Source organism: Pempheris klunzingeri, chromosome 18 (genome assembly GCF_042242105.1).
Source record: "Pempheris klunzingeri isolate RE-2024b chromosome 18, fPemKlu1.hap1, whole genome shotgun sequence".
NCBI classification, from domain to species: domain Eukaryota; kingdom Metazoa; phylum Chordata; class Actinopteri; order Acropomatiformes; family Pempheridae; genus Pempheris; species Pempheris klunzingeri.
The window spans coordinates 7,265,561-7,288,484 of NC_092029.1; the positions used below are offsets into that span (position 1 = coordinate 7,265,561).

At 41.4% G+C, this 22,924-nt stretch overlaps 4 protein-coding genes across 7 annotated transcripts; 2 read left to right on the forward strand and 2 right to left on the reverse strand.

Annotated features, from left to right (window-relative positions):
• Window positions 1–276: 276 nt before the first annotated feature.
• On the reverse strand, window positions 277–4,567 carry arf6a (ADP-ribosylation factor 6a). The gene is made up of 2 exons (XM_070849229.1): window positions 4,372–4,567; window positions 277–4,240 (listed from the first exon to the last, which is right to left on the reverse strand). Exon 2 carries the CDS (start codon window positions 3,578–3,580, stop codon window positions 3,053–3,055), a length of 528 nt encoding a protein of 175 aa, XP_070705330.1. The 5' UTR covers window positions 3,581–4,240; window positions 4,372–4,567; the 3' UTR covers window positions 277–3,052.
• Window positions 4,568–6,653: 2,086 nt separating this feature from the next.
• prpf39 (PRP39 pre-mRNA processing factor 39 homolog (yeast)) lies at window positions 6,654–14,394 on the forward strand. Of its 4 annotated transcripts, none has more exons than XM_070849223.1 (15): window positions 6,654–6,771; window positions 8,136–8,576; window positions 9,022–9,212; window positions 9,368–9,493; window positions 9,784–9,902; window positions 10,024–10,191; window positions 10,487–10,667; window positions 11,104–11,211; window positions 11,317–11,481; window positions 11,923–12,049; window positions 12,218–12,486; window positions 12,774–12,958; window positions 13,067–13,150; window positions 13,396–13,507; window positions 13,728–14,394. In XM_070849223.1, exons 1-15 carry the CDS (start codon window positions 6,759–6,761, stop codon window positions 13,815–13,817), a joined length of 2,379 nt encoding a protein of 792 aa, XP_070705324.1. In that variant the 5' UTR covers window positions 6,654–6,758; the 3' UTR covers window positions 13,818–14,394. The 4 variants fall into 4 exon arrangements, with proteins under 4 accessions (XP_070705324.1, XP_070705325.1, XP_070705327.1 ...); XM_070849224.1 differs by having other exon boundaries at window positions 13,731–14,394; XM_070849226.1 differs by having other exon boundaries at window positions 13,067–13,141.
• Window positions 14,395–14,857: 463 nt separating this feature from the next.
• Window positions 14,858–16,710, forward strand: faua (FAU ubiquitin like and ribosomal protein S30 fusion a). The gene is made up of 5 exons (XM_070849126.1): window positions 14,858–14,934; window positions 15,393–15,474; window positions 15,621–15,765; window positions 16,184–16,239; window positions 16,475–16,710. The coding sequence occupies exons 2-5, from the start codon at window positions 15,400–15,402 to the stop codon at window positions 16,598–16,600; spliced, it is 402 nt and encodes a 133-aa protein (XP_070705227.1). The 5' UTR covers window positions 14,858–14,934; window positions 15,393–15,399; the 3' UTR covers window positions 16,601–16,710.
• A 437-nt stretch (window positions 16,711–17,147) lies between these two features.
• Window positions 17,148–19,212, reverse strand: fkbp3 (FKBP prolyl isomerase 3). The gene is made up of 7 exons (XM_070849228.1): window positions 19,108–19,212; window positions 18,625–18,726; window positions 18,431–18,529; window positions 18,201–18,336; window positions 17,879–17,946; window positions 17,690–17,787; window positions 17,148–17,467 (listed from the first exon to the last, which is right to left on the reverse strand). Exons 1-7 carry the CDS (start codon window positions 19,210–19,212, stop codon window positions 17,413–17,415), a joined length of 663 nt encoding a protein of 220 aa, XP_070705329.1. The 3' UTR covers window positions 17,148–17,412.
• Window positions 19,213–22,924: the final 3,712 nt, after the last annotated feature.

Here is a 22,924-nt window from a genome sequence, read left to right on the forward strand (position 1 = left end):
GAGAGTGACGGCAGCGTGAGGAGAGATAATCAGCGGGCTCGTATAGCTTTTTAAGAGGAAAATTCAAGCACTTTTCAAGTGCATTCAAGGTACCTAAACCAAAAATGTCCAGACTCCAGAGGCCTTTATCATCACATCTAAATGTTTACTATAAATACAAGAAATAAAGTTAATAGAATTTCATTATACTCACAGCAAACCATGTTTATTTCACCAGCTGTTCATGTTAACTTTTGATCATGATTATGTGAGTCACTAGGAGACAACAAACAAATATGATGTTGGGGTGGTTTAATTTCAAAATATTAAAAGATTTTTGGTTTACATGAGTGATTGTGTAGATAAAACACCAGATCATGTAGAAAATTAAGCATTTTTCACAGTGTTTCACAGTGCATTCTCCTGACCCTGTTAAAACTAAGCATTTTCCACATGTTGAAGACTTTGTACGAACCCTGTGTCTATCTCACTTTAACTGGCTGTGCCTGTCCTTCATGGTGGACACGTCACATGTGCAGCGCTGCTTTCAACACAGCAACAGGTCAAACTTCAAATCGCCAGAAACAGAACAAACACCACATGAGCAAACAGAGCAAGTACAGAGATAGAGAGCAAGCATTCCTGCACGGGAATGCCTAGACTGTGACTCTCCTGGACGTTGCTACAGTAACAGATTAGGGGAAAAAATGTAATACCTCCAAAATGTCATCTTTTCAAGGGATTTGGAGAGTGCTTATTCCACTATTCCATCTTAGCGAAGAAACAGACAAAACCCTGCACTGGAATCAGTACTTTAGCTTTCTGTGTTTATCTTTACACTTCAAGCAGACACTTTCTATTACTGCTTTTGCTCAACGCCACGCTGCTAAACCGACTATTTCTATGACAACTATTTTCTTCTTTTAAGCGCTTCCTGACCTCACACTATTCACAATTCACACCTGCCTCTTTCAACGCACATGGAGGGGAAGTTGCCCTTACAAGAAACGAAACTCTGAGCAGTGGTATATAGTGAAAAAAAAAAAAAAAAGATAATGAATGGCTTCGAAACTACGTCGTATGGTTGCTCACATACCTCGGGGCGGAGTGCCAGGCTGGCAGAGGCCTTTGGCGAGGCCGTCACCTTGACCTCAGTGGTTGTACACATGAATGAAGCAAGACACGGCTGTCCTCACGGTCTCAGACACCCAAACTCTCTTTGCTTATCACCAAATTCTCACCAGAATGCAGGATTGTTATCATGATGACAACATAAACCTTGGTTGGTAAGAAATGTGTCATTTCCTGCTCATGAAAGCAGGCTTGTTTAAACAGACAAGTGAGAAGTTACCCATTACCAAGAGCGTCCTTTTAGTTCTACTTGTTGGCTTTTTACTCGTTCATGGTTCAAGATCTGGACCAACTGCACATCCCCTCTTTAATCTGCTCCCTTTGTTTGAAAATGTCAAAAGCCATCAGTGGAGTCAGCTCCATGATGGACACAGTGATACTTTAAGACCTTCGGCAGAACGCGGTTTACCTGACAATCACTTCTCTGAAACCAGAGAGCTCATCATTTATTCACAGCCAATGACTCACATGCGAGCGCCTAAAGGAAACAGGCCGAGGCTCACTTCACTTCACAGCTCGCTCTAACCGGTCCTTCTTTCAACAACTCTGACGCCCTAAACTCTCACTTCCTCTTTTATGAGCTCGGCTTTTTTCAGAAGTGAAACAAGACTTTTGCTGCTCCACTAACAATTGCACAGGCTTATTGAACAGGCGTAACTTCCATACTGATCTGGATATATTCTTTCTTTTATTATTTCATCAGCATAGCAAAAAAAGAAAGAAAAAAAACAAAACAGGGCAGTATCTATGAACTAATAACAGAGAGCTGGTGTGTCTGCAGGATAAGTGTACAACAGGATGATGATGAAAAGAAAAGAAGAAGAAGAGGAGGAGGGTTGCAGTCACTGAAGCACCTATTTTGGAGGTGGTGGTGTGGGGGGGGCTGGGTTTTTTCTTTTTTAAACACTTGCTGGGGTCCAAAAGTCAGACACAGAAAATCAAAATGTGCACAGCCAGCTTTGCTGGTACCCCTGACCCCCTCCCCACCTTCTCTCTCTCTCTCCCAAAGTGCAAACTCAGCAAATGAACAAACCTTCTGCCATCTTGATTTCAGGGGCACCTGTAACCTGGGTCCCTCCTAAGGCAGCTGAAAACTACAAATACTCAACCTCGACAGTAATGTAAGCTCTGGGAGAAACAAAAGAGGCCATAATAAGACTGGTGGTAACAGATTCAGACCCTGAAACAACAAAAGTGTACATCCATAATCACAGTGTGTGTGTGTGTGTGTGTGTGTGTGTGTGTGTGAATATCCAGCGTCCACATAGTGTCTTTCAAACAAACTGCCACAGCAGACATGATGGATGTAACCACTGCACAGGAAATAAGCACAAACACATTTTCCTCAATCACCCCCCTACAATCAGTTATGAACCCCCCCCCCCAAGGTCCCATCCATAAAACACATTCTTACAAATTACAGAAGCAGTTTGAGCCATGAAATTGATAGGCTGATGTAGGCGATGCTTTCTGAACGTTCCCCCATCCTTTGGATACGTAGCTGGGCCGTGAGAATAGTAAATGAGAGCAAAGCAGGGGGCAAAAGTTTAACTTTGTGTCCTCTAAAGTCACCTATAAGAAATTATACAAAAATAGAAAAGGAGGAAAACGAAAGACTTTGCACCAAGAGCTCCAAAAGTAAGATTGTTGTATAATGAAACAGCACTGATTATACAGCATGTGAACCAAAGCAAACTAAAAGAAAGCCAGCCAAAACAAACAATTGTCTTTTGTTTAAATGAAATCTGGGGTTATAGTGAAGTCATCATTATCAAAAAAAAGAAAAATAAAACAAAATATAATTGCTACTCTCTTTGATTTATATACTGAACAGAGAGGTCATGGTATTAATTGCTTCAGATTGCATTTTTTTTTAACTCATGTTTTCATTCTCAGCTACTTTATCTGCCTCCAAGTCTCCAGGCTGGTGAAGGGAGAAACATTAAGATTTGAAATTTGAGGTAAGCCAGGTCAGGCCCTCGTATAGTCCATCCCCTGATGTCGCACACGAGGGCTGAACGTACCAATTCCTATCTCTGATCCGGGTCAGGCCGAGCTTCTCCTGGATCTCGTGGGGCTTCATGGCATCTGGGAGGTCTTGTTTGTTGGCGAAGATCAGGATGATGGTGTCCTTCATCTCCCGGTCGTTGATGATTCGGTGGAGCTCCTGCCTCGCCTCGTCGATCCTGTCCCTGTCGGCGCAGTCCACCACGAAAATCAGGCCCTGGGTGCCGGTGTAGTAATGTCTCCAGAGGGGCCGGATCTTGTCCTGGCCCCCCACGTCCCACACGTTGAACTTCACATTCTTATAGGTGACGGTCTCCACGTTGAATCCAACAGTGGGGATGGTGGTGACGGACTGTCCCAGCTTCAGCTTGTACAAGATGGTAGTTTTACCAGCAGCATCAAGTCCAAGCATCAATATTCTCATCTCCTTGTTGCCAAAGATCTTTGCAAACACTTTGCCCATCTTGTTTGCTGTGCATAAATACTTTGTTAGAAAAAAAACTGAGAGGTTACAGTGTCAGTGTGTGCTGAGAGCCCCCCACGTGATGGCAGAGCTGGGCTGACACAAGTGCCAATATTCAAAAGGCGGTGACTTTAAAGTTTGTATAGTTGAATAACAGACCGCTACAATTATCTGGACTCTGATGATGTGACCTGAGACTTTGAGGATTCAATGGGAGCAGTGTGTGTGCAGCCTTCGCAGAATTGGGTGGGGATATATTTTCATGATCCACTGCCCTCCCATGTAAGAAGAAAAAATGACATCCAGTTGTTTCAAACTAGCCGATGGGCGCAGACTTCCGTCAAAATCCACATTTCAAGTCTCTTTCAAAAAATTCCTGCAACTCGCTGCTGCTTTTTATTTTTCTCATAAAAAAGGCTTTTATATAAATCAGGCCCTGTCCAAGCCCGGGGTTCCCACTTCCTCCTTGGCTGCCGGCTGTCCACACTTGCCCTTTAGTCAATCCCAGTCGATGGGTTTCAAAGCACGCCGTTTTTCTTTTTCTTTTTTCTTTTTTAAAACACACCGAAATGTGAGCTCTGCGGTCCGTGTCTGCACCGGGACATCCAGAGCAAGAGCGCTCAAAAGGTCATTGATTCATCCGACTTTCTTCTCTTCCCCCTGTGACACAAGAGCGGTCCGGAGAAGGGAGGGGTGTTAGTACAGAGGACAACTTTGGATCCGAAAAAATATTCTCTGTGCGGCCAGAAAAGCGGAACAAGAACACAGAACACACAGTGCGGGGTAAATACCTGTGTGTGCGGCAGTCACCCCCCGATCCCCGGGCCGTTTCTCCCCGCTCTCTAGCTCTCCTCTTCGTTCCCCTCTCCCTCTCTCTCTCTCTCTTTCTCTCTCTCTTTCTCCCTCTCTCTCTCTCCCTCTCTCTCTCCAGCCGTTCAGTCACAGCGGTGGCGGTGCTGTGTTACCGGAAAAGGTGCGGACCCAGATCAGCCGCCACTTCCTCTACACTGCTCACACACACTACTGCTGCGTTCAGGGCCCCGCCAGGAGCTCCGACATTTGAAGACAGAAAAAAAACACACCCTGTCAGGAGTAACTTTTCTTTCGTTTTTGTTTTTTTTTTTTGGTACTATTTTATCTACTTTTGCTTATCGTATTCTTCTCCTTCCTCCTATTATTATTATTATTGTTATTATAGTTGTTGTTATCACTATTATTATCATTAGATAGATAGACAGACAGACAGATAGATAGATAGACAGACAGACAGACAGACAGACAGATAGATAGATAGAGCTTCTTACTATGAGTGATTGTGTCCTACATGGACACATTGTTTCATAATATTAAGTTAAAACATTTACGGTTATTTCACATTTGTGCTGTCTGGGTCTGTTTTTTTTTTAAAAATGCTTCTCTCACTGGTATAAAGTGGGAGGGACTCTTACAAGAAAAAGTGATGTCACATACTTCAGTGCACAAATCAGGATTTTGCCTTATTTTAATCAAAATCTGATGAAAGTTGGTGGGTTGCTGATGTCAATCAAATCAGGTCAAACCACAGCTGGACAGTCAGGATGAAGTAGATTAGCTCAGTTAATGTAAAACTTTGATGCTGCTTTGTTAATCATGGAAGCTTTCAGTGGCTTTAATGCCAAGTTGATTCAGTGAAGAATTGCTCCTTCTGGTTGAAAGTTTCGAGTGTGTTTGACCACACCCTGCCCTGATGTCTTTGAGGAGCGACACCCTGCAGAACACTTTTACTTTGCTTCATTAATTTGTCATTTAAATGCAGCTGATTAAATCACTTTAAAATGGCTTTTAAAACAATCCTAACTTTTTTTTATGATCATTCAACTCTCTAACTGTTTAAAGTTGAGCCTCCATACAAACCACTGTGGGAATGAGAAAACAAACACACCCTTCATTGAAATTGTAAGATTTCCGACTGTCCCCAAAGGTACCATTCGCCATTTCGCATGCGCGCTTCCTATAAACTGAGCAGCAGACCGGCACGTTGGACGGAGTTGGCGCCATTTGAGCTTTTATTGTATGTCTAATCGCTGCTAATATCACGTCTGCTACATAAACTACACACAGGCCTGCACACATGACACAGATGCTGTTGTCTAAAAGCACAGTGAACACAGAATAACCTACACTAAGAAACAGGGGTAGAAAATTATGAAAATTATTATTAAAATCCTGAAATGTTGATTTCAGTACAGACTAATACATTTTGTATTGCTCAGCTTTTAAAACTGGGTTTCTATACTTTATTATAAGTTACTGAAAAGATTAATCCAAGCAAATATTTCCAAGATCAGCGTGAAATGAAATAACTTATTTTAGCACAAATCCTTCAAGATTTACTAAACATTACTAAATATAAACTATAGCCTGAGCTATAGAGTTAGATATTTGAGTTAGAAATACATGTATGATATCAATATCGGCCAATATACGATATTTCTCATGAACACATAGCATAAACAAACGTAATGATGAGGATTCCTTAAATTATTATTATTATGACTAACATACCATGATGCATTTTAGAGTTGATGAATTTACAGATTTCAGGCATTTCTGCACTGCAAATTCTTGTTGTGTATCAACTGACAAATATACCAACACTTGTTTATCTGCAATACAGTTCTATTTATTTTTCTGTCTAGCTATATATAAACAATTGTAAAACTAAAAGCAAATGATGTTGTTGTGATCTAAAAATACTGAGATTAGTTTGAGTTAATAATAGAGATGCTATTCATCACCACTGTGAAAGCTCTCTACTGTTAAAATTTCAGCTCAGTGTATTTTTTTAACTTCTGTTATCCAGTTCAGTCTTTATGGTCTTTATGAGTTTAATTAGTCTATACAGTCTACAGATGTAACTCAATATATTATTGACTAAATGAATCCACCAACTTTATATCCTTTCCTGTAGCTTTTGTGCATCTTGAGACCTTTCACGTTGTATAACATTTCTTAAAAAAAAATTGGGTGATTTGTCAATAACACACACAAGGGGGCGGGTGGTGCGATGCGCATGCGCAGACCCGTCCTCGGTTCTTCCCCCTAGTTAAAAATGGTGGACGAGCACGCCTGACCGTTGTAGGTTAGATAAAGTGACTTCGAAAGCTGCACACAAGTTCATAACGTTGATCAACAGTTGATGGAAGATACTGGTAAGATATCAAAACTCACCTTTACTCAAATTGGTTTAATTTGGCTCGAATTTGCTAATTCACCAGCCAGCTAACGCTAGCTGCTTGTCCAGCTACCTAATGCTAGTGAGACGGCCAACGTTAGCCGGCTAGCTAGCGGAGAGAATCCGCTGGTACCGACTATTAACTGGAGATGGTGCCAAACGCCTAGCACGTTGTAGTTCTTCTAGTTATCAAAGGTAAGCGGGGATGATTAGGTTAACGTTTTATATCACAACATGTAGCCCCGGTAAGCTCGCAATTGTAGTTAACTTTAACTAACTACTCTTTATTGAGTTAACGCTCAACGTTACCAAATGAGCGCTAACGAGAGGCTAGCGGCAATCTATCGTCACTTTAGCGCTGTGAAATGTACCAGGAAGTAGACAGCAGTCAAGGCCCAACTTCTGATTGAACTTTGACTCTGCAAACAGTCTCCCGGGTGCAACATGGTCTTAATCAGCTAACATTGATCGATATTGGCGGAACACGTTTCGTGCTGTTAACTATAGTTAGCGTTTGCTAGAAGTGAATATGCCACTCTGTGTTATTTAACAAAGAAACCAGTCACGTGGATACATTATTTTTAGTAGCTAAGACAAGACTTAAAGCTAAAGCTGGCGTGCGTTTACGTGTTGGAACAAGGAAGTGTCCTGCAGCACCAACTGCTGCCTCTGCTGGATGACCTTTTTTGGCTTAAAGTTAATGTTTGAAAATGTAAGCATGAGTCACTGCAAACTAAAATACGGAATATGTCAGAGTTATTAATGATTATGACGGTGCTGATAATTGTTAAATGGTGACCAGGGAAGCTGTGAAACCGGATTGCTTTTGTTTCCCCGAGAGAGAAACCTGCAGTCACACTAGTTGGATAATTGGTTTAACTACAGGATGTGCACATTGAAGTGATGAATACTCTTGTTTGCCCTCTCAGTGGTAAATTTTAAGTTGCTTGAACTTAAATATTAATTTGCATACAACTAGTTTTGTATCAGCTTTTATCTGCAAGTTCCATTTTCCCAATTATTATTCTATAAGACACATATTATCATTGTCATTAATTTGGCATAATTTTCTGATGTAATTAATTAGTTAAAAAATGTAAATGATGAATAAGTGTCATTTACAATTTCTCTAGTAAAAAACCTGAATACATTCAATTTACTTTAATATTTAACAAGGAATTTAAGGGAGGCTTAATGTTTGAGAAGTTGAAAACGGACATCATTGGGTATTTTAGCTTGAAAAAATACAGAAATGTTACCAAAATAGTTGCCCGTTAATTCTATGCTGATGGACTAATCCTTGCAGCTCCAGTGATAATAATCCAATCTGCTTTTCAACAGGACTGCAATTCTCAGACGACACCAATACTGGAATGCTGGACACTGAGTCCCCTGCCATGGAGAGCAATGGGGATGCCTTTCTGCCTGACCTTCCTGTTTTAGGCCAAACCGCTGACTGGTCCATGGACCAGGTTGCTCCAGAACCAATCTCCAACATCTTGCCTGAGGACTCGGATGCGTCCCAGGATGTTCTGGGGGAGCAGCAGCAACCAAACCAACATATGAGCTCGACAGAGCTGGGATCTGTGGAGAAAGCTGTGGAGCAGTTTCAGCTCGCCAGTGCTCAGCTCTTCCAGGAAGAGCAGCCACCACCACCACCTCCACCACAGCCTGCAGAAGAGCCGCCACAGCCATCAGAACACAAAACAGAGTCCGAGCCTCAACAATACAACGAGGAGATGAGTGTAGAACCACAGGATGCTGTACAGGATGGTAGTCAAGGTAATCAAAATGATTGGTGTTTAGTTACTATGAGTTCTAAGAATGGAAAAGGATGAATAAATGAATAATAGGGCAGAATTGGTATCAGCAGTAGATATTCAACACGCGTGGAAAATTGTAAAAGACTAAGGATGCTTCGTCGTGACTAGATGGTTTACTAGAACAATGCAAAACCTCTTCCAACAATTTACTCAACTGAAGTGGTTCAGAACACTAGTGGCTCATAGCCCAGCTTTAAGTGCAGTAGTACCACAGAATCACAGCATGAACTGTAAATTACGCTGATTTAACTGACACATAATCATGTAACATAGTCTTTTAACTTGTCTTTTGAATTTTTTGTATTGGAAACTTAAAACAGAATTCCACGTTCTATTAGTAATTAGATTAATAACCAATAACTTGCTTGCTCCTCCACTTCATGATTCCTTGTTAACTTCTCCAGATGAGACTGTGGCACCGCAGTTGACAGAAGACGGCATGGAGCTCGAAGAACCATCCAAGGACACAACAGACTCAACTGTTCCTACAGAACCACAACCGCCCAGTGAGTTTGAAAGACTCTTTAAAGGGTGCGAGGAGAACCCCGAAGACTTCAATGGTTGGGTCTACCTGCTGCAGCATGTGGAGCAAGAGGTAGGAGAAAATGTGCACACATGCTCAGTTTGTATATTATTCAAATTTAACAGAAGGTTTATCACAATCATGTCCTTAAATTTCAATATAAGTGGATTATTGTACTTAGCCGGACTAGTAACTTATTGTATCTTTTTGCTGATACTTCATTGCAGAATGTCCTCACTGCTGTGAGAAAGGCGTTTGATGTATTCTTCCTGCATTATCCCTACTGCTATGGCTACTGGAAGAAGTATGCTGATATTGAGAAAAAGCACGACAATATACAGGTTGCAGAAGAGGTAAGAATAAATATCTTTTGAACACGTTTTTTTGTTTCCTTTTCTACCCTTTTACTGTCTGTGCTTGTGTCTAATAGAATATTTGATTGCTCACCAGCTGGACTGTTCTGGTCTTCTCCCTGTTACTTATCCCATTACTATATTGCTACACTGATTCAGCACCATGTGCTTGTACCAAAGTCTTGGTCCTTAAGAGACTGCGTACAGGCAGTTTAAGAGGGACACTTTTATGAATGCAATAAAATTGCTCCCAGCATTGACAGGCTTGTTTGCGTTTGGTCTCTCCCAAGGTGTACAGAAGAGGCTTGCAGGCCATCCCTCTCAGTGTGGATCTGTGGCTGCACTACCTGACCTACATCAAAGAGAACTCAGATCCTAGTGACCCAGAGACTGAAGGGCGCATTAGAGCGTGAGTAAATTACTGAAGTTAATCAAATTTTTGATATGTCATGTTTGAATTGCAATGGGATAATGAGACAACAAGTGGTTGCATAAGATTCACAATTCTTCCATTTATTTTCTCCCATTAGTGCCTATGAACATGCTGTGCTTGCAGCAGGCACGGACTTCCGCTCAGACCGTCTGTGGGAATCCTTCATCAACTGGGAGACAGAGCAGCAAAAGCTGGATAACGTCACTGCCGTCTATGATCGCATCTTGGGCATCCCAACCCAGCTGTATTCCCAGCACTTTCAGAGGTAGGGAGGAAACAGAATAAAAGTCTGGATGCACTCATGTGATTTTTATCAGCTCTGCAGTTATACTCCAGAGACACAGGTTATCTGTAGCTGGGGAAAAAGCAATTTTCTTCTGAATGTAAAGTTACTATAGCATTGACCAGAATATGGCCCTCTCTTTGTAGCACTCAGCTCTACGCTACACAAAGAGAGACTTTATTATCCTTTAAGCCATTTTAACCAAGATAACATTAACACCATTAGAAACCTTCCATTGAGTTGAATCTTCTTCTTTACCTGTTTTCAATCTTTGTAGGTTCAAAGATCACGTGCAGAACAACAACCCCAAACACTCCTTGTCGGAAGAGGAGTTTGTCCAGCTGAGGCTCGAGCTCTCTAAAGCCAGCCTAATGGCAATGATCTGCGAAGATGGGGAGATGCCTGCTGCGCAGGAGGATCTACCGCCTGGTACAGATGATCTCCAAGACCCTGCTAAGGTATAAATCCAGTTGCCAATCATGGAGGGAGGCACATTTACAAAACCAAAAAAACTGCTTGCAGGGTTTAGCAGGAGCTTGCCTGTTCTCCATGATGAGAAGGAAAGAAAGCTTTGTTGAGGTTTGAAGAGGTGTCTTTATGTCAGCAGCCAAGCCAATGAATGCCAGGGGGGATTCAAGTTGGCATCCAGTCAGGGACTCGCCCTAAAACTTAAAGGATCAACCGTGACCCATTGACCCAGCATCTGCACCTAGAGGCTGACATGCAGGGTGCATACATACCTCCCCCCTCTGCAGGCTTCTTGTCTCTGGCAAGCTCATGGTGACGTAAATCCTTGCCTGCAGGACTCGCAGTTTTTACATCAAGTGGAGAATGTGACACAGTGACTGGGGCACAATGATGTTGACCATGTTTTTTTTGTGTGTGTTTATGTAGAGAGTAACGGAGATCGAGAACATGCGCCACAAGGTGATTGAGGTTCGGCAGGAGGTGTTCAACCACAACGAGCATGAAGTCAGCAAGCGCTGGGCCTTTGAGGAAGGGGTGTGTAACTTGTTTTCTCACTACAATGTGAATTATTTTACATTTTTATGCTTTATGTTCTATTTATTCTTTGACACTGTTTTACAATTATTTATGTCTCTTTAGATTAAGAGACCATACTTCCACGTCAAAGCCTTAGAGAAGACCCAGCTGAACAACTGGAAGGAGTACCTGGACTTTGAAATTGAAAATGGGACTCCGGAGCGCGTTGTTGTTCTCTTTGAACGATGCCTCATCGCTTGTGCACTCTACGAAGAGTTCTGGACCAAGGTAATGCGACCTTGAACCTCTCTCTCACTCCTGCTATCTTCCTGCACTTCCCCACCAACGATGATATCACAACGACACAGTAAATCGTCCTGCACTCTCTTTGCGTGTAACGTTGATATGTGACTGTATCTGTTGTATTAGGGGATGGCCAGCTTGCCACACAAGATTTGACTGCAGCATTTGCCAACTACTACGTTGCATCTTCTTCGTCTCCCACTACCTTACAGAAACTTATCTAATTGGTTCCATGAAGGTGCTGATGGGTTTACACAGAAAATTTCTAAAAACGATCTTGTCAATGAAGAAATTCACTGTTTTCTGTCAACTGAAATTTTAGGTTTAAAATGTGTTGTCTCTTTTGCCTTTCTCTTTCTTCTCTGTTCTTTTTTTCTGTCCTCTCCTGCATTTCTTCCAACTCGCTTTCTCTTTTTCACTCTGAAGTATGCAAAATATCTAGAGGGCTACAGCATTGACGGAGTGAGACATGTCTACAAGAAGGCGTGCACCATCCACCTGCCCAAGAAACCCTCCATCCACCTGCTGTGGGCAGCCTTTGAGGAGCAGCAAGGTGAGTGAAACTCGCATGCAAATTAAACGCTGTCAAATTACCAAGGAGTATGAGGGGAAGTCTCTCTGTGGGCGTGACCCCTCAGGCTCTGACTACAATGCAGACTTTTAAAGACAAAGTTGTAGGTAATCTGACTTGAGTCCTGATAGTACTCTGCTGTTTGCCTAGGCAACGTGGAGGAGGCTCGTGGCATCCTGAAGTCCCTGGAGGCATCAGTCCCTGGTCTGGCCATGGTGCGCCTTCGGAGGGTCAGTCTTGAGCGTCGCCATGGTAACTTGGACGAAGCTGAGGCGCTGTTGAGGGAGGCCATGGAGTCTGCGAAGACTGCTACTGAGACATCGTTTTATGCTGTGAAGCTGGCCAGGCAGCAGATGAAGGTGCAGAAAAGTCTGAGCAAGGCCAGGAAGGTGCTGCTGGATGCCATCGAAAAAGACCAGGTGAGAGCTGGTTGATGGTTCGTGACATAATGTGATAGAGCCCCATTGAATCCTAAAATGTTGCCATATGACACAGTGTCAACCCCCCTCACATCACTGAAAGACTGTTTTACACTTCTAATTTTTGTATTTGCATAACTTGCAAGAATTGCATTCATATTTATCTGAGTTAAGTTAAACTGTGTTGAAATCAGTTACTGGAGCGTTAATGTAATTGTACCACTTCCCACTATGCCTGTATTGCTGTAGTAGTGACATGCATATAAATATTTATGTGGATTTTACAGACGAATCCAAAACTTTATCTGAACCTGCTTGAGCTGGAATACAGTGGAGACGTGACACAGAACGAGGCCGAGATCTTGGCTTGTTTTGACCGAGCCCTGAACAGCCCAATGCCCCTCGAGTCCCGCCTCCTCTTCTGCCAGCGCAAGGTGGAGTTCCTCGAGGACTTTGGCAGTGACATCAATGCGTGAGTTTTTTTTGTTACTTTTAGATGCAATGTAAATGGATACATTAAAAAATAAAAATCTTGCCATCTTTGATATTGAATAATTTTCTTTCATCTACATCTTTTCAGGCTTGTGGCTGCATATGAGGAACATCAGAAACTACAAAAAGAGAGCGAACCCTCAAAGAGGAAAGCGGAGAACGGGTATGACAGGTGGATATGGGAACAGGGCTTGGGTCACACCAACACATCATCATTTTCACACATTCTTCTATGTTCCAATTAAATCGTGGCGCTTCAACCAGAGTGTTCTGTAGTTGGTTATTCATTATTCCACAGCAAATGCATAGTGGATGTTTAACAGTAGCTAAACATCATCTAAAAAGTTATTAATGTAGTTTATTTCACGGTGAACCACTTTACAAGGGATTTTACTGACAGAAACCGTTTGTCTCCAGCTCTCAAGAACCTGAGGCCAAGAGACAGCGTGTGGATGACAGTTCCGCGGTTGCAACAAACGCAATGACAGACGCACAAAACAACTCTGCATACAACTACAACTGGTATCAGGTGGGTTTGAGCAGTGTGACGCTGGAAAAAAGGCTTCCTTACACTCAGTTCATGTTACACCAAGAACACATGGCTATTTAGAGCATTTATTTGTATATTTTAGTACAAACTTAATTTAATCAAAATGTGCAGACAAAACTATACCAGATTTGAGATCGTGTTTTAAGCTTGAGATCACTTTCATGACTTTTTTCCCCCCACCCCCTTCTCTCCTTTTTAGCAGCAGTACGGTGCATGGGGACAGAACTCCTGGGGCCAGTACAACCAATATGCCCAGTACAACCAGTACTACCCTCCTCCTCCAACATGATGGACAAAATCCTGACATGAAGATGGAGACTCAGAGGAAAGCATCCTTTCTGACCTGCCTACATCTCTGAACAGGGCTACTTAACAGGGCGTCATGGAGATTTCAGTCCAACCACCGAAGCTGATTTGTTCCTTCTTTCTGGAGAAAGTGTGCTAATTAGTTAAATTACACTTTGTAGCCATTGTTTGGAATATAATACACTTGACCCTCCATGGCAGTCATGTTGATCAGTCATGTTTAAAAAAACAACTTAATTGCTACATCTATCATCTCCAACACTGGCTGCATTTTTGGGTTCTTTAATGCATGTTATTTGTGAAGGCAGATTTCTTTTTCCGTGTGATAAAGGCTTTTTAATTTTTAGATGGGATGACTTAGTTTGGTCTCTTTCTTTGTGTACGAGGTTTAAACTTGTAAAGGCGGCAGTCATTGATGTCCCTCTGAGCCGTGTATTTCTCCTTCTCGAGCTGAAAGATTTTTAATATTTCATGGTTATGTTTCCATAAACAAAATGAAGAGTTCCTCCTTTTTTTTTTATTTTGACTTGATTTCATAATAAAGAGATTGATATCCTGAAGATGTCCCTTGTTGAGCTCATAATTTTTATTTATTCCTAAATGTCTCAAAGGATTTCTGAAGATCCTGAGCTTGAACATCAACAGACACACAATCTGCAGCACAGACATCTTTTCCACACGTTTACAATCCAATACAAATGACTGGTACTTAATAGCTGATTAAACCTTTATTGAACAGTAATTCACAGTGATACTAAAGAGCTGACAGCTTAATTTTTCCTGCTGAGTCAAGTGTTGGGGTTTTTAAAATAAAATGCCCAAATAAACGTAGGTCTGGTCAAACCACAGGCCATTTATAATAACCTAGATAGACAATATATTGCATTAAAACAAAATTGAGACACAATCATTAAATCAACTGTGTTGATTAAAACGACGTTAAAAGAAACTAATTGAAAAAACAATTATTTAAATTGTGCATCAGTCCAAAGTACGAGGGGCGTGGCCTCATACAATGCTACGTAAGACCGCACATGCGCAGTGTCGCCCGTCGAACAGCCCTTTTTATGCTTAGCGTTGAACGACTAGCATCAAACGAGGTAAGGCCTGATGAATTTAAGTGAAAAACCCGAATTATGTTTATCCTTGATAGACTTTTTTACGATAATATAGCACGTGTGCCACCCCTTTCTCAGTGTAATACCTTATTTTGGACAGTTAGGTTACATTTCATGTGGTTTTAAGCAACTTTGTGAAACGCGTGCCCCATGTGGCTAGTTAAGCTAGCATAGCATTAGCAAGAAACGAAGAGACACGGACTCCCGGCACGCTGCTTTGCAGTGGTTCTTGTATGTTTACTTCATGCTAGCTTTGTGTCGGAGTATAATCTGTCAGTGTATTTCCATGTTTAATTTATTAAGTAATTCCAGACACGGATATAACGTGGCGGGTTTGTTAGCCACTGTTTGCTGTCACCAATAAATTCAACGCCATACGCTTATTTCCGCCATAGCAATATTGATGTCTGAAGTTCAAGGGTCGTTTTGTGTTTTTTCAGCATCAAGATGCAGCTCTTTTTGCGTGCCCAGAACACCCACACCCTTGAGGTGACCGGACAGGAGACTGTTGGACAGATCAAGGTAAAATGTCTACAAGTTGGTCAGAACTCATCAGACCTTTTGATCGCTACATGGTCTTTATTTGAATGCAGTGTTATGTGAACCATAGAGGTGAATTCACGTGGAAAGGGCTTAAATTAAATAGCTTATTCTTTGGTGTCTCCTAGGCCCACGTCCAGACTCTGGAGGGTCTCCTGGTTGAGGATCAGGTGCTGTTGCTTGCTGGGTGCCCACTGGAGGATGATGCCTGTCTGGCATCCTGTGGTGTCTCAGAGCACTGCACCCTGGAGGTGGCTGGCAGGCTGCTGGGAGGTCGGTACACAAATGCAACACACAACTGTAGGAAGTGGTCAATGTAAACTTGACAGTAGTGTATTGAATATGTTCAATGATGCTGGAAATGTGTGGAGTTTTGTTTGAAATGAGGACTTGGTCAGTCATCCACCCACCCATACATGGGGGACAAGCTGGCCTTCATACACTAATAGTCAAAATTATGTCAAGATTATCCCACGCACCTCATTTTAATTGAGTGCAGGGCAAATTTTTACTCAAACCATCACCACAGTGGCACAAGCCATCACATTCTTATAGATTATGGACAAATGACTAAATGTGTTCATTAGATTGCAGTCCCCATCACCATGTTAGTGTTTTGAACGATTGCAGGAGCTTTAGTTTGTCCAGGAAATCTCCCATTTAACACTGTATTTTTACTTTTTTCCCTCAGGTAAGGTTCACGGCTCTCTGGCCCGTGCCGGAAAAGTGAGGGGACAGACACCCAAGGTAAGATCTTATGCTTTTCCTGATACCTCATGTTCCAGTATAATACAAACTCATTCATGCATGCCGTTACTGATTGTTAGAACACATGTATAGCATGTAAGAATGTACGTGGCTGGTACATGATTGAAAGGGGCTTTTCCATTTTAAAGGAGTCATTACGATGTAAAAATTGTAAATTAGAATACATACTGCATTACATTACATAACAGACGCCTCTCCCGGTCATATTATCCAGGTTGACAAGCAGGAGAAGAAGAAGAAGAAGACAGGCCGTGCTAAGCGTCGCATCCAGTACAACAGACGCTTTGTGAATGTTGTGCCCACCTTCGGAAAGAAGAAGGGACCCAACGCCAACTCCTAAGTGCTTCAGTGCCCAACAGGAGGAACACAGTTGTCCACTCATCAGTTTTTACCAAGTTAAATGTTATCCTGCTGTACAGAATAAAAAATTGGCTTGGACAAAAAAAAAAACCTTGTATGGTGTCCTTAAAGCAAACTAGTTGCCATTTGCAGAATTGTGACAAACTTCATTCATTTTAAATTCATTTCCCTGTTTAAAACAAGTTTTATTTACAACTTGTGGTTCCACTTTAAATGGCAAAGGCTCCTCAGTTTATCCTGTTTGCTTCAGTTTTAAGGTCTGAACTAAATGTGCAGTTCATTGCTTATCCAAAGCAGTGTCACCTGTGGTACATAATCAATTTACAAGACTCTGCTTGGTTGTGCTGGTAAATCTGAAAGACCAGTGTACATGAATACAGTAGATTTAATGTAAATTGGTAATTACAAGACAATTGAGTTGTCAAATTATACTTAATTGGACATGATCAGCTTTCCTTCCTGCAAAAATTAAACATCCAGCCTACACATGCATATAAAATGGTCACAAATCAAAACCAGACAGTGAATTATTGTAATTCTTTAATTTTAAGTCTCTGAAACTGGATTATCATTTACATTTTACATGCAAAAGAACAAAATACAGAATGAGGTTTCAGAGTGTCTTATATACATTATTGACAAGCCATCAGATTTTGGCTAAAACTTAAACATTGTAACTGGTCATTGCCTCTTGTAGCGTGACGACAGAACCGCACGGTCTGAATCCCATCTTAATCTTTTATTTGAACTCCACCCTTGAACTGTAGTGCATGCTGGCTGACATTTAGTCAGTTAATCCACAGCCACCAGCTCAACCTCAAAAATCAGCTTTGCATTGGGGGGAATTCTGGTAGAGAAGGAGTTAAGGAAAAGATGGCAGTCAATGCAAAATCCATATGATTTCTTTCATCCAATCAAATGATAGCTGCAGCACGGGGACTTCAAATGAAACTCAGCCTGTAAAACATAGTACCTGAACCTGGCCCCCTGTGTAGGCAGGAAAATAACTAACTCGTATTTACATGACATGAGCAAAGGGAAGCATAAAATGAGCCACAGAAAAGGATACTTGGATTCGGGGAGACCCTTCTTCCCGTAAGCCCAATCTGATTCAATCTCCAGTCGAGCCGTTTCACCCTTGCTCATCATTAGGAGCGCCTCGTCCCACTGTGGAAGTAAAGGAGTATTGGTGTTGTGCAGTGGACGGAGATGTCATATTTAGGAATTGAAAAAAAGTTTGGATACACAGAGCACTTACTCCTCTGATGACTTTGCCCATGCCAACTTTGAAGCTCAGTGGTTTAGCTTGCTTTTTCTTTCTTGCAGCTGCAGCAGAGAGAGAACAGTGATGGTTAAAACCCAAAGACAGAATCATCATCATTTGGTGCTGATTTCATCTTCATGTATAACAATGAAGCACAAGCGCTACTGTAGTTTAAACAGTTAAATTGAGCGAGAAAAACACATAGGCTGGTTGCAAACAGGTCCATGTTCTCAAGAACTCTAATTTTGTTACTGCAAGGTACCTAAAAGTCAATATTCTGGGTGAAGTATCACTGTAAGGTGCAGGTTTGTCCCACCTGCAGGAATGTTGGTGTCAAAGACAGTTCCATCCTCCAAGGTGCCGGTGTACCAGCAGCTCACGGTGTCGCCTTTTTTGGGAAAGTTTGTCTTGTCGCCTTTCTTCAGCACTGACTTTGTGTACTTGGGCGGACCCTAAGAGGAGCAACACAGGAGTGGATCAGAATAATTTAAGGTGTGCAAAGAAAAAACAAACAAACCAATCAGCATCAGCACCCTGGATCAGTACCTCATCCACAACCTCTGTCTTGGCTTCTTTGGGTTTCTCAATTTTCACGGCTTTAAGCTGCTCTGTCACTTCTTCAACTGGTTCTGTGCCTTTGAACCTCTGCAAATGACAAATAAAGCATGAAACACACACATTCACTGTTGACAGATGCAGAGTCACTATGTGCAACATCAAGCCTCATTTTCATCACTTACTTTGCTTTCAAAGAGCTGATTGTAGGCAATAACCAGCTGTTCTTTCTTTGCTGTTTTGGCAACATTTTTGATGTTTCCCAGCAGTTTGTGCTCGTTGAGGAACTGAACGGGAAAATGAAATTAGCAGGAGAAGGTTCACAGATGATGAATGAGTTTAGTATCATGTGTGCAGACCTACGCAACCCAATTTGGATGTGGCCAAATAAAATCACATCAAACCGTAAATGCAGCTGTTTCTGCTCCTGGTCAGATGACACGAAGATCCATTTTATCTGAATTGTGCAGCACTCTTTTTTTTTCTTGGTAAATATTCCCCTGTGCTGCAGAGCATGACACCTAGCTAGATGCTAACACACAGCAGCCTTTCTAAAGTGGCTCCCCTTAGCTAGGCATGCAGCACGCAGCACTTCAAAGTGAGCATTAACACTTTCACCTGCTAATATTCACACTAAAATCCCAAAGAGGCCAAAGGCTTAAACGTACCGAGTGGGCTGCATTGTCCTGAATGAACGTTATGATGTCTTTTTTGGGCAAATCATCACTTTTGAGCTGCTCATCGCTCCACTCCCGTGTTGGCTCATCCGCCATTTTGAGAGGCGAACTGGTGAACTTTGACCCCCCGTGGCGTATATTAAAAAACTAAAATAAAAATTATTTTGTTTTATTAATTTATTAACGTGTAAAATATACCCCATTATTTATCAGGTGATATTTTTAACGTTTTATTAAAACGGGAAACGTGTATGAAAAACCAGTTCAACCAAACAGTTAATGCTGGATTAACCATTTATCAATTAATTAATCTTTAAATCGATAAAATATGGACGTATTATTAAAGGTAACTATACAAGTGAGCCCATAGTTATAATTAAGGAGACTAATCAGTATTAGAGCCTGTGGGTCTTGCCATCCAGTGGACAAACACATGCACCTTCTCAGTGGGAAATATTAATATTAACTGAGGTCAACAGAACCATTAGAGAGAAAATACAGTAAACGTCACACCTCACAAAGGTTTATAACCACCATTACAACCAGCCATAGGTGACAGAGGTGTAGTTCAGATTTTACGGCTTCAATTTCCATCATTTTTTTATAGCCCATGATAATTGTTGCATTACTCAGTCACACTTCTAATACTTTCCCGTCGTTACTTGCTTACACTTCCTCATTTCCTTTTATAGGAGTGGTCGAACAAAATGGAAATGCTTAAATGCCTCAAAGCTGAATGAATGTCTTTAGCTATTTTCCACCGCTGAACAGTGAAGGACCAGAGTTCATGATGAAAAATGTATTCAATTAATTCACTTGCTCCAGTGTCATCCTGGTAGGTGCTCAGGCTCATTCATTGAGCTGCTATTCTTCGCTTTAAACAGTCTGTAGTGTAGCCTACTGTTTCTGGCAGTCATCAATGAAAAAGAAAATATTGATTAGAGTAATCACAACACAGTTTTGCAGGATGAGACCATCCAATGTCATGTTGTTGCTAAGCAAAGCTTTTGTAGAAACATGATTGTGGATAGTGGTTATGAATGTGTTGTTTTGTATTTCAAGGTCCAGGCCTCATAAAATGTAGTACTAAACCATGTGTGCTGTACAAACGGTAAAACAGGATCCAGATGAATTACTTTTAAAAATCTGTACCACAGTCTCATTTATGATGTTGTACTGATGTTGCAGTTCCTACTGGTCACCAACAGAGGCTGACAGAGGGAATAGGAACATTTGTGTTTATCAGGGAGTTTGTGCTTCCACTTATTCAAAACCTCCTTATGTGAAAAAGCCTGACAATGGGACGATCAGTATACTCTACCCGGACATGTTAATTTAATGAATTTGTCAAGTTTAAAAAAATGTGACATATCTTTAACATATTCCTTGAGTTTTAGTTAACAGTAAATATCTTTTGAGATATTATCAGTAATTAAAATGTACCAATCACGAGTTATTTTATCCAAATTAAAGTTAGAGAAATCTGAATTTGAGGGTTTTCAAGCCTCAATTAGAAATGTGATGGGTTGTTTAACAAAATTATTTATTAAATATATATATAGATGAATAATGATGTGTGTATTATTTTACATTTATTGTGTATTTACCAAAGTAAGAAATAATCAAAATCACCCTGTAAAACTCATAACACTTAAGACAAACAAACAAATACATTTTCACAACATTTATTTTTCAAGACATCATGCTATGTCAGATATCTGCACTATACAGCTCTGGAAAAAAAAAAATTGAGACCACTGCTAAATCACTATTTATAGGTATGTGTTTGAGTAAAATGAAAATTTTTGTTTTATTCTATAAACTACTGACAGCATTTCTCCCAAATTCCAAATAAAAATATTGTCATTCAGAGCATTTATTTACAGAAAATGACAAATGGTCAAAATAACAAATCAGAATCAGAATCAGAATCACTTTAATAATCCCCAGGGGGAAATTGCTTTTTGTTACACACAGCTCCAAAAGAATAAGAATAAACTTCAAACACGAAAGTAATAATAATGATAATAATAATAATAATTATAATGATACAAATAATACCACTCCTACTAATAATAATATATAACAACATGTACATTCAGAGTGAGTGAAAAAGGATGCAGTTTCCAGATCTCAAATAATGAGAGGATGAAAACAAATTCATATTCATTTTTAAACAACACAATACTAATGTTTTAACTTTCATGCGTCTTGGCAGGCTCTCCACCAGTCTTTCACATTGCTGTTGGGTGACCATCTTCCTCTTGATCACATTCCAGAGGTTTTCAATGGGGTTCAGGTCTGCAGATTGGGCTGGCCATGACAGGGTCTTGATCTGGTGGTCGTTCATTCATTGACCTAGCTGTGTGGCATGGAGCATTGTCCTGCTGGGAAAACCAATCCTCAGAGTTGAGGAACACTGTCAGAGCAGAAGGAAGCAAGTTTTCGTACAAGATAACCTTGTACGTGGCTTCATTCATGCGTCCTTCGCAAAGACGAATCTGCCCAATTGCAGCCTTGCTGAAGCACCCCCAGATCATCACCACAAATTTCACAGTGGGTGCGAGACACTGTGGCTCGTAGGCCTCTCCAGGTTTCTGTCTAACCATTAGACGACCGGGGCAAAGCTGAAAATTTGACTCATCAGAGAAGGTGACCTTACTCTTGTCCTCTATGGTCCAAGCCTTATGGTCTTTTTAGCCACTTTTCCACCAACATTTCCAGGATCTTTTATTACCAGGATTATATTTACCTGGGTAAAAGAATTCCTGGTAATCTGTGTGGTTTGTGTTTCCACTGCACCTCAAAGTTCAGGAACATTTATTCAAATCAGGCTGATGACGTATGGGGGAGTGCCAGAATATGCCGGTCTGTGGCCCAGTATGGCGTCGAGCTGGTCATACCACTTGTTAGTACGGACCCACTGCGACTGTTGTGGTCCTTCAGCTTCTTATAATCTTGCATAAGTTTCTTCAACTTTTCACAAATTTGTTTCGGCGTGTGCCCTACATTTAACTCAGCCAGTTTGTCGGCTATTCTTCCATAGACTCAGTCGTTTTGAATCGCCGACTCGAAGTGCGGAACGCTGCAAGTGTGTTCCAGGGTTCTTCAGCACAAGTCCTATCCAAGTACTTTTTTCGGGGACAGTATGGGGTTGAGGACACGTTTTTTCCCCAGGTAATTTTGGTGGAAACGTGCCGAGGTTTTTCAAAATCCCGGGTAAATGAGAAAAGTTCCTGCGGTGGAAAAGGGGCTATTGATGAAGGGCTTTTTTCTAGCTTTACACAACTTGAGCCCTGCCCCTAGCAGCCTGTTTCGAACCGTTGTCGCTGTGCACTTCACCCCAGCTGCCATTTGCCATTCTTTTTGTAGCTCACTTGATGTCATCCTACGGTTGCTGAGTGACATTCGAATGAGTTGACAGTCATCCTGGTCAGTGGAAAGTCGTTTTCGCTCTCTGCTGGTCTGTAGCTTTGTTGTCCGCAATATCTGCTGCTTGACCTTATTCTTATGAACCACCGTCTTAGAAATTCTAAGGATGGAAGCAACCTGACGCTCACTGTATCCCTCTGCCAGTAAAGCCAGAATTGAACCCTTCGTTTCCTCACTCAAAACTTTTCTTTTCAACGCTCTTTGAGCGCTGTTTTTGCCATCCAGCTGGTCCTATTGCAAGAGAATAGTGACGACCACAGCAGTGGTTTTTATACTTTCCCTCGTTAAATAAGATTTGGTTCAGGTGATCACCTAATCACTACCTCATTAAGTACAATGAGGTGTGCTTTGTGTTGGAAAAATCTGCAGTGGTCTC

Excerpts from the sequence above, each read along its gene's own strand:
- prpf39 (XM_070849223.1), top strand. Across the intron at positions 10,668-11,103 it reads ATCTCCAAGACCCTGCTAAG|AGAGTAACGGAGATCGAGAA; the intron begins GTATAAATCCAG and ends GTGTTTATGTAG. Across the intron at positions 12,487-12,773 it reads ATGCCATCGAAAAAGACCAG|ACGAATCCAAAACTTTATCT; the intron begins GTGAGAGCTGGT and ends TGGATTTTACAG.
- fkbp3 (XM_070849228.1), bottom strand. The coding sequence starts at position 19,212 with ATGGCGGATGAGCCAACACGGGAGTGGAGCGATGAGCAGCTCAAAAGT. Across the intron at positions 17,947-18,200 it reads TGACACCAACATTCCTGCAG|CTGCAAGAAAGAAAAAGCAA; the intron begins GTGGGACAAACC and ends TCTCTGCTGCAG. Across the intron at positions 17,788-17,878 it reads TGGGCAAAGTCATCAGAGGA|TGGGACGAGGCGCTCCTAAT; the intron begins GTAAGTGCTCTG and ends TTACTTCCACAG.
- faua (XM_070849126.1), top strand. The coding sequence starts at position 15,400 with ATGCAGCTCTTTTTGCGTGCCCAGAACACCCACACCCTTGAGGTGACC. Across the intron at positions 15,475-15,620 it reads AGACTGTTGGACAGATCAAG|GCCCACGTCCAGACTCTGGA; the intron begins GTAAAATGTCTA and ends GGTGTCTCCTAG. Across the intron at positions 16,240-16,474 it reads TGAGGGGACAGACACCCAAG|GTTGACAAGCAGGAGAAGAA; the intron begins GTAAGATCTTAT and ends CATATTATCCAG.
- arf6a (XM_070849229.1), bottom strand. The coding sequence starts at position 3,580 with ATGGGCAAAGTGTTTGCAAAGATCTTTGGCAACAAGGAGATGAGAATA.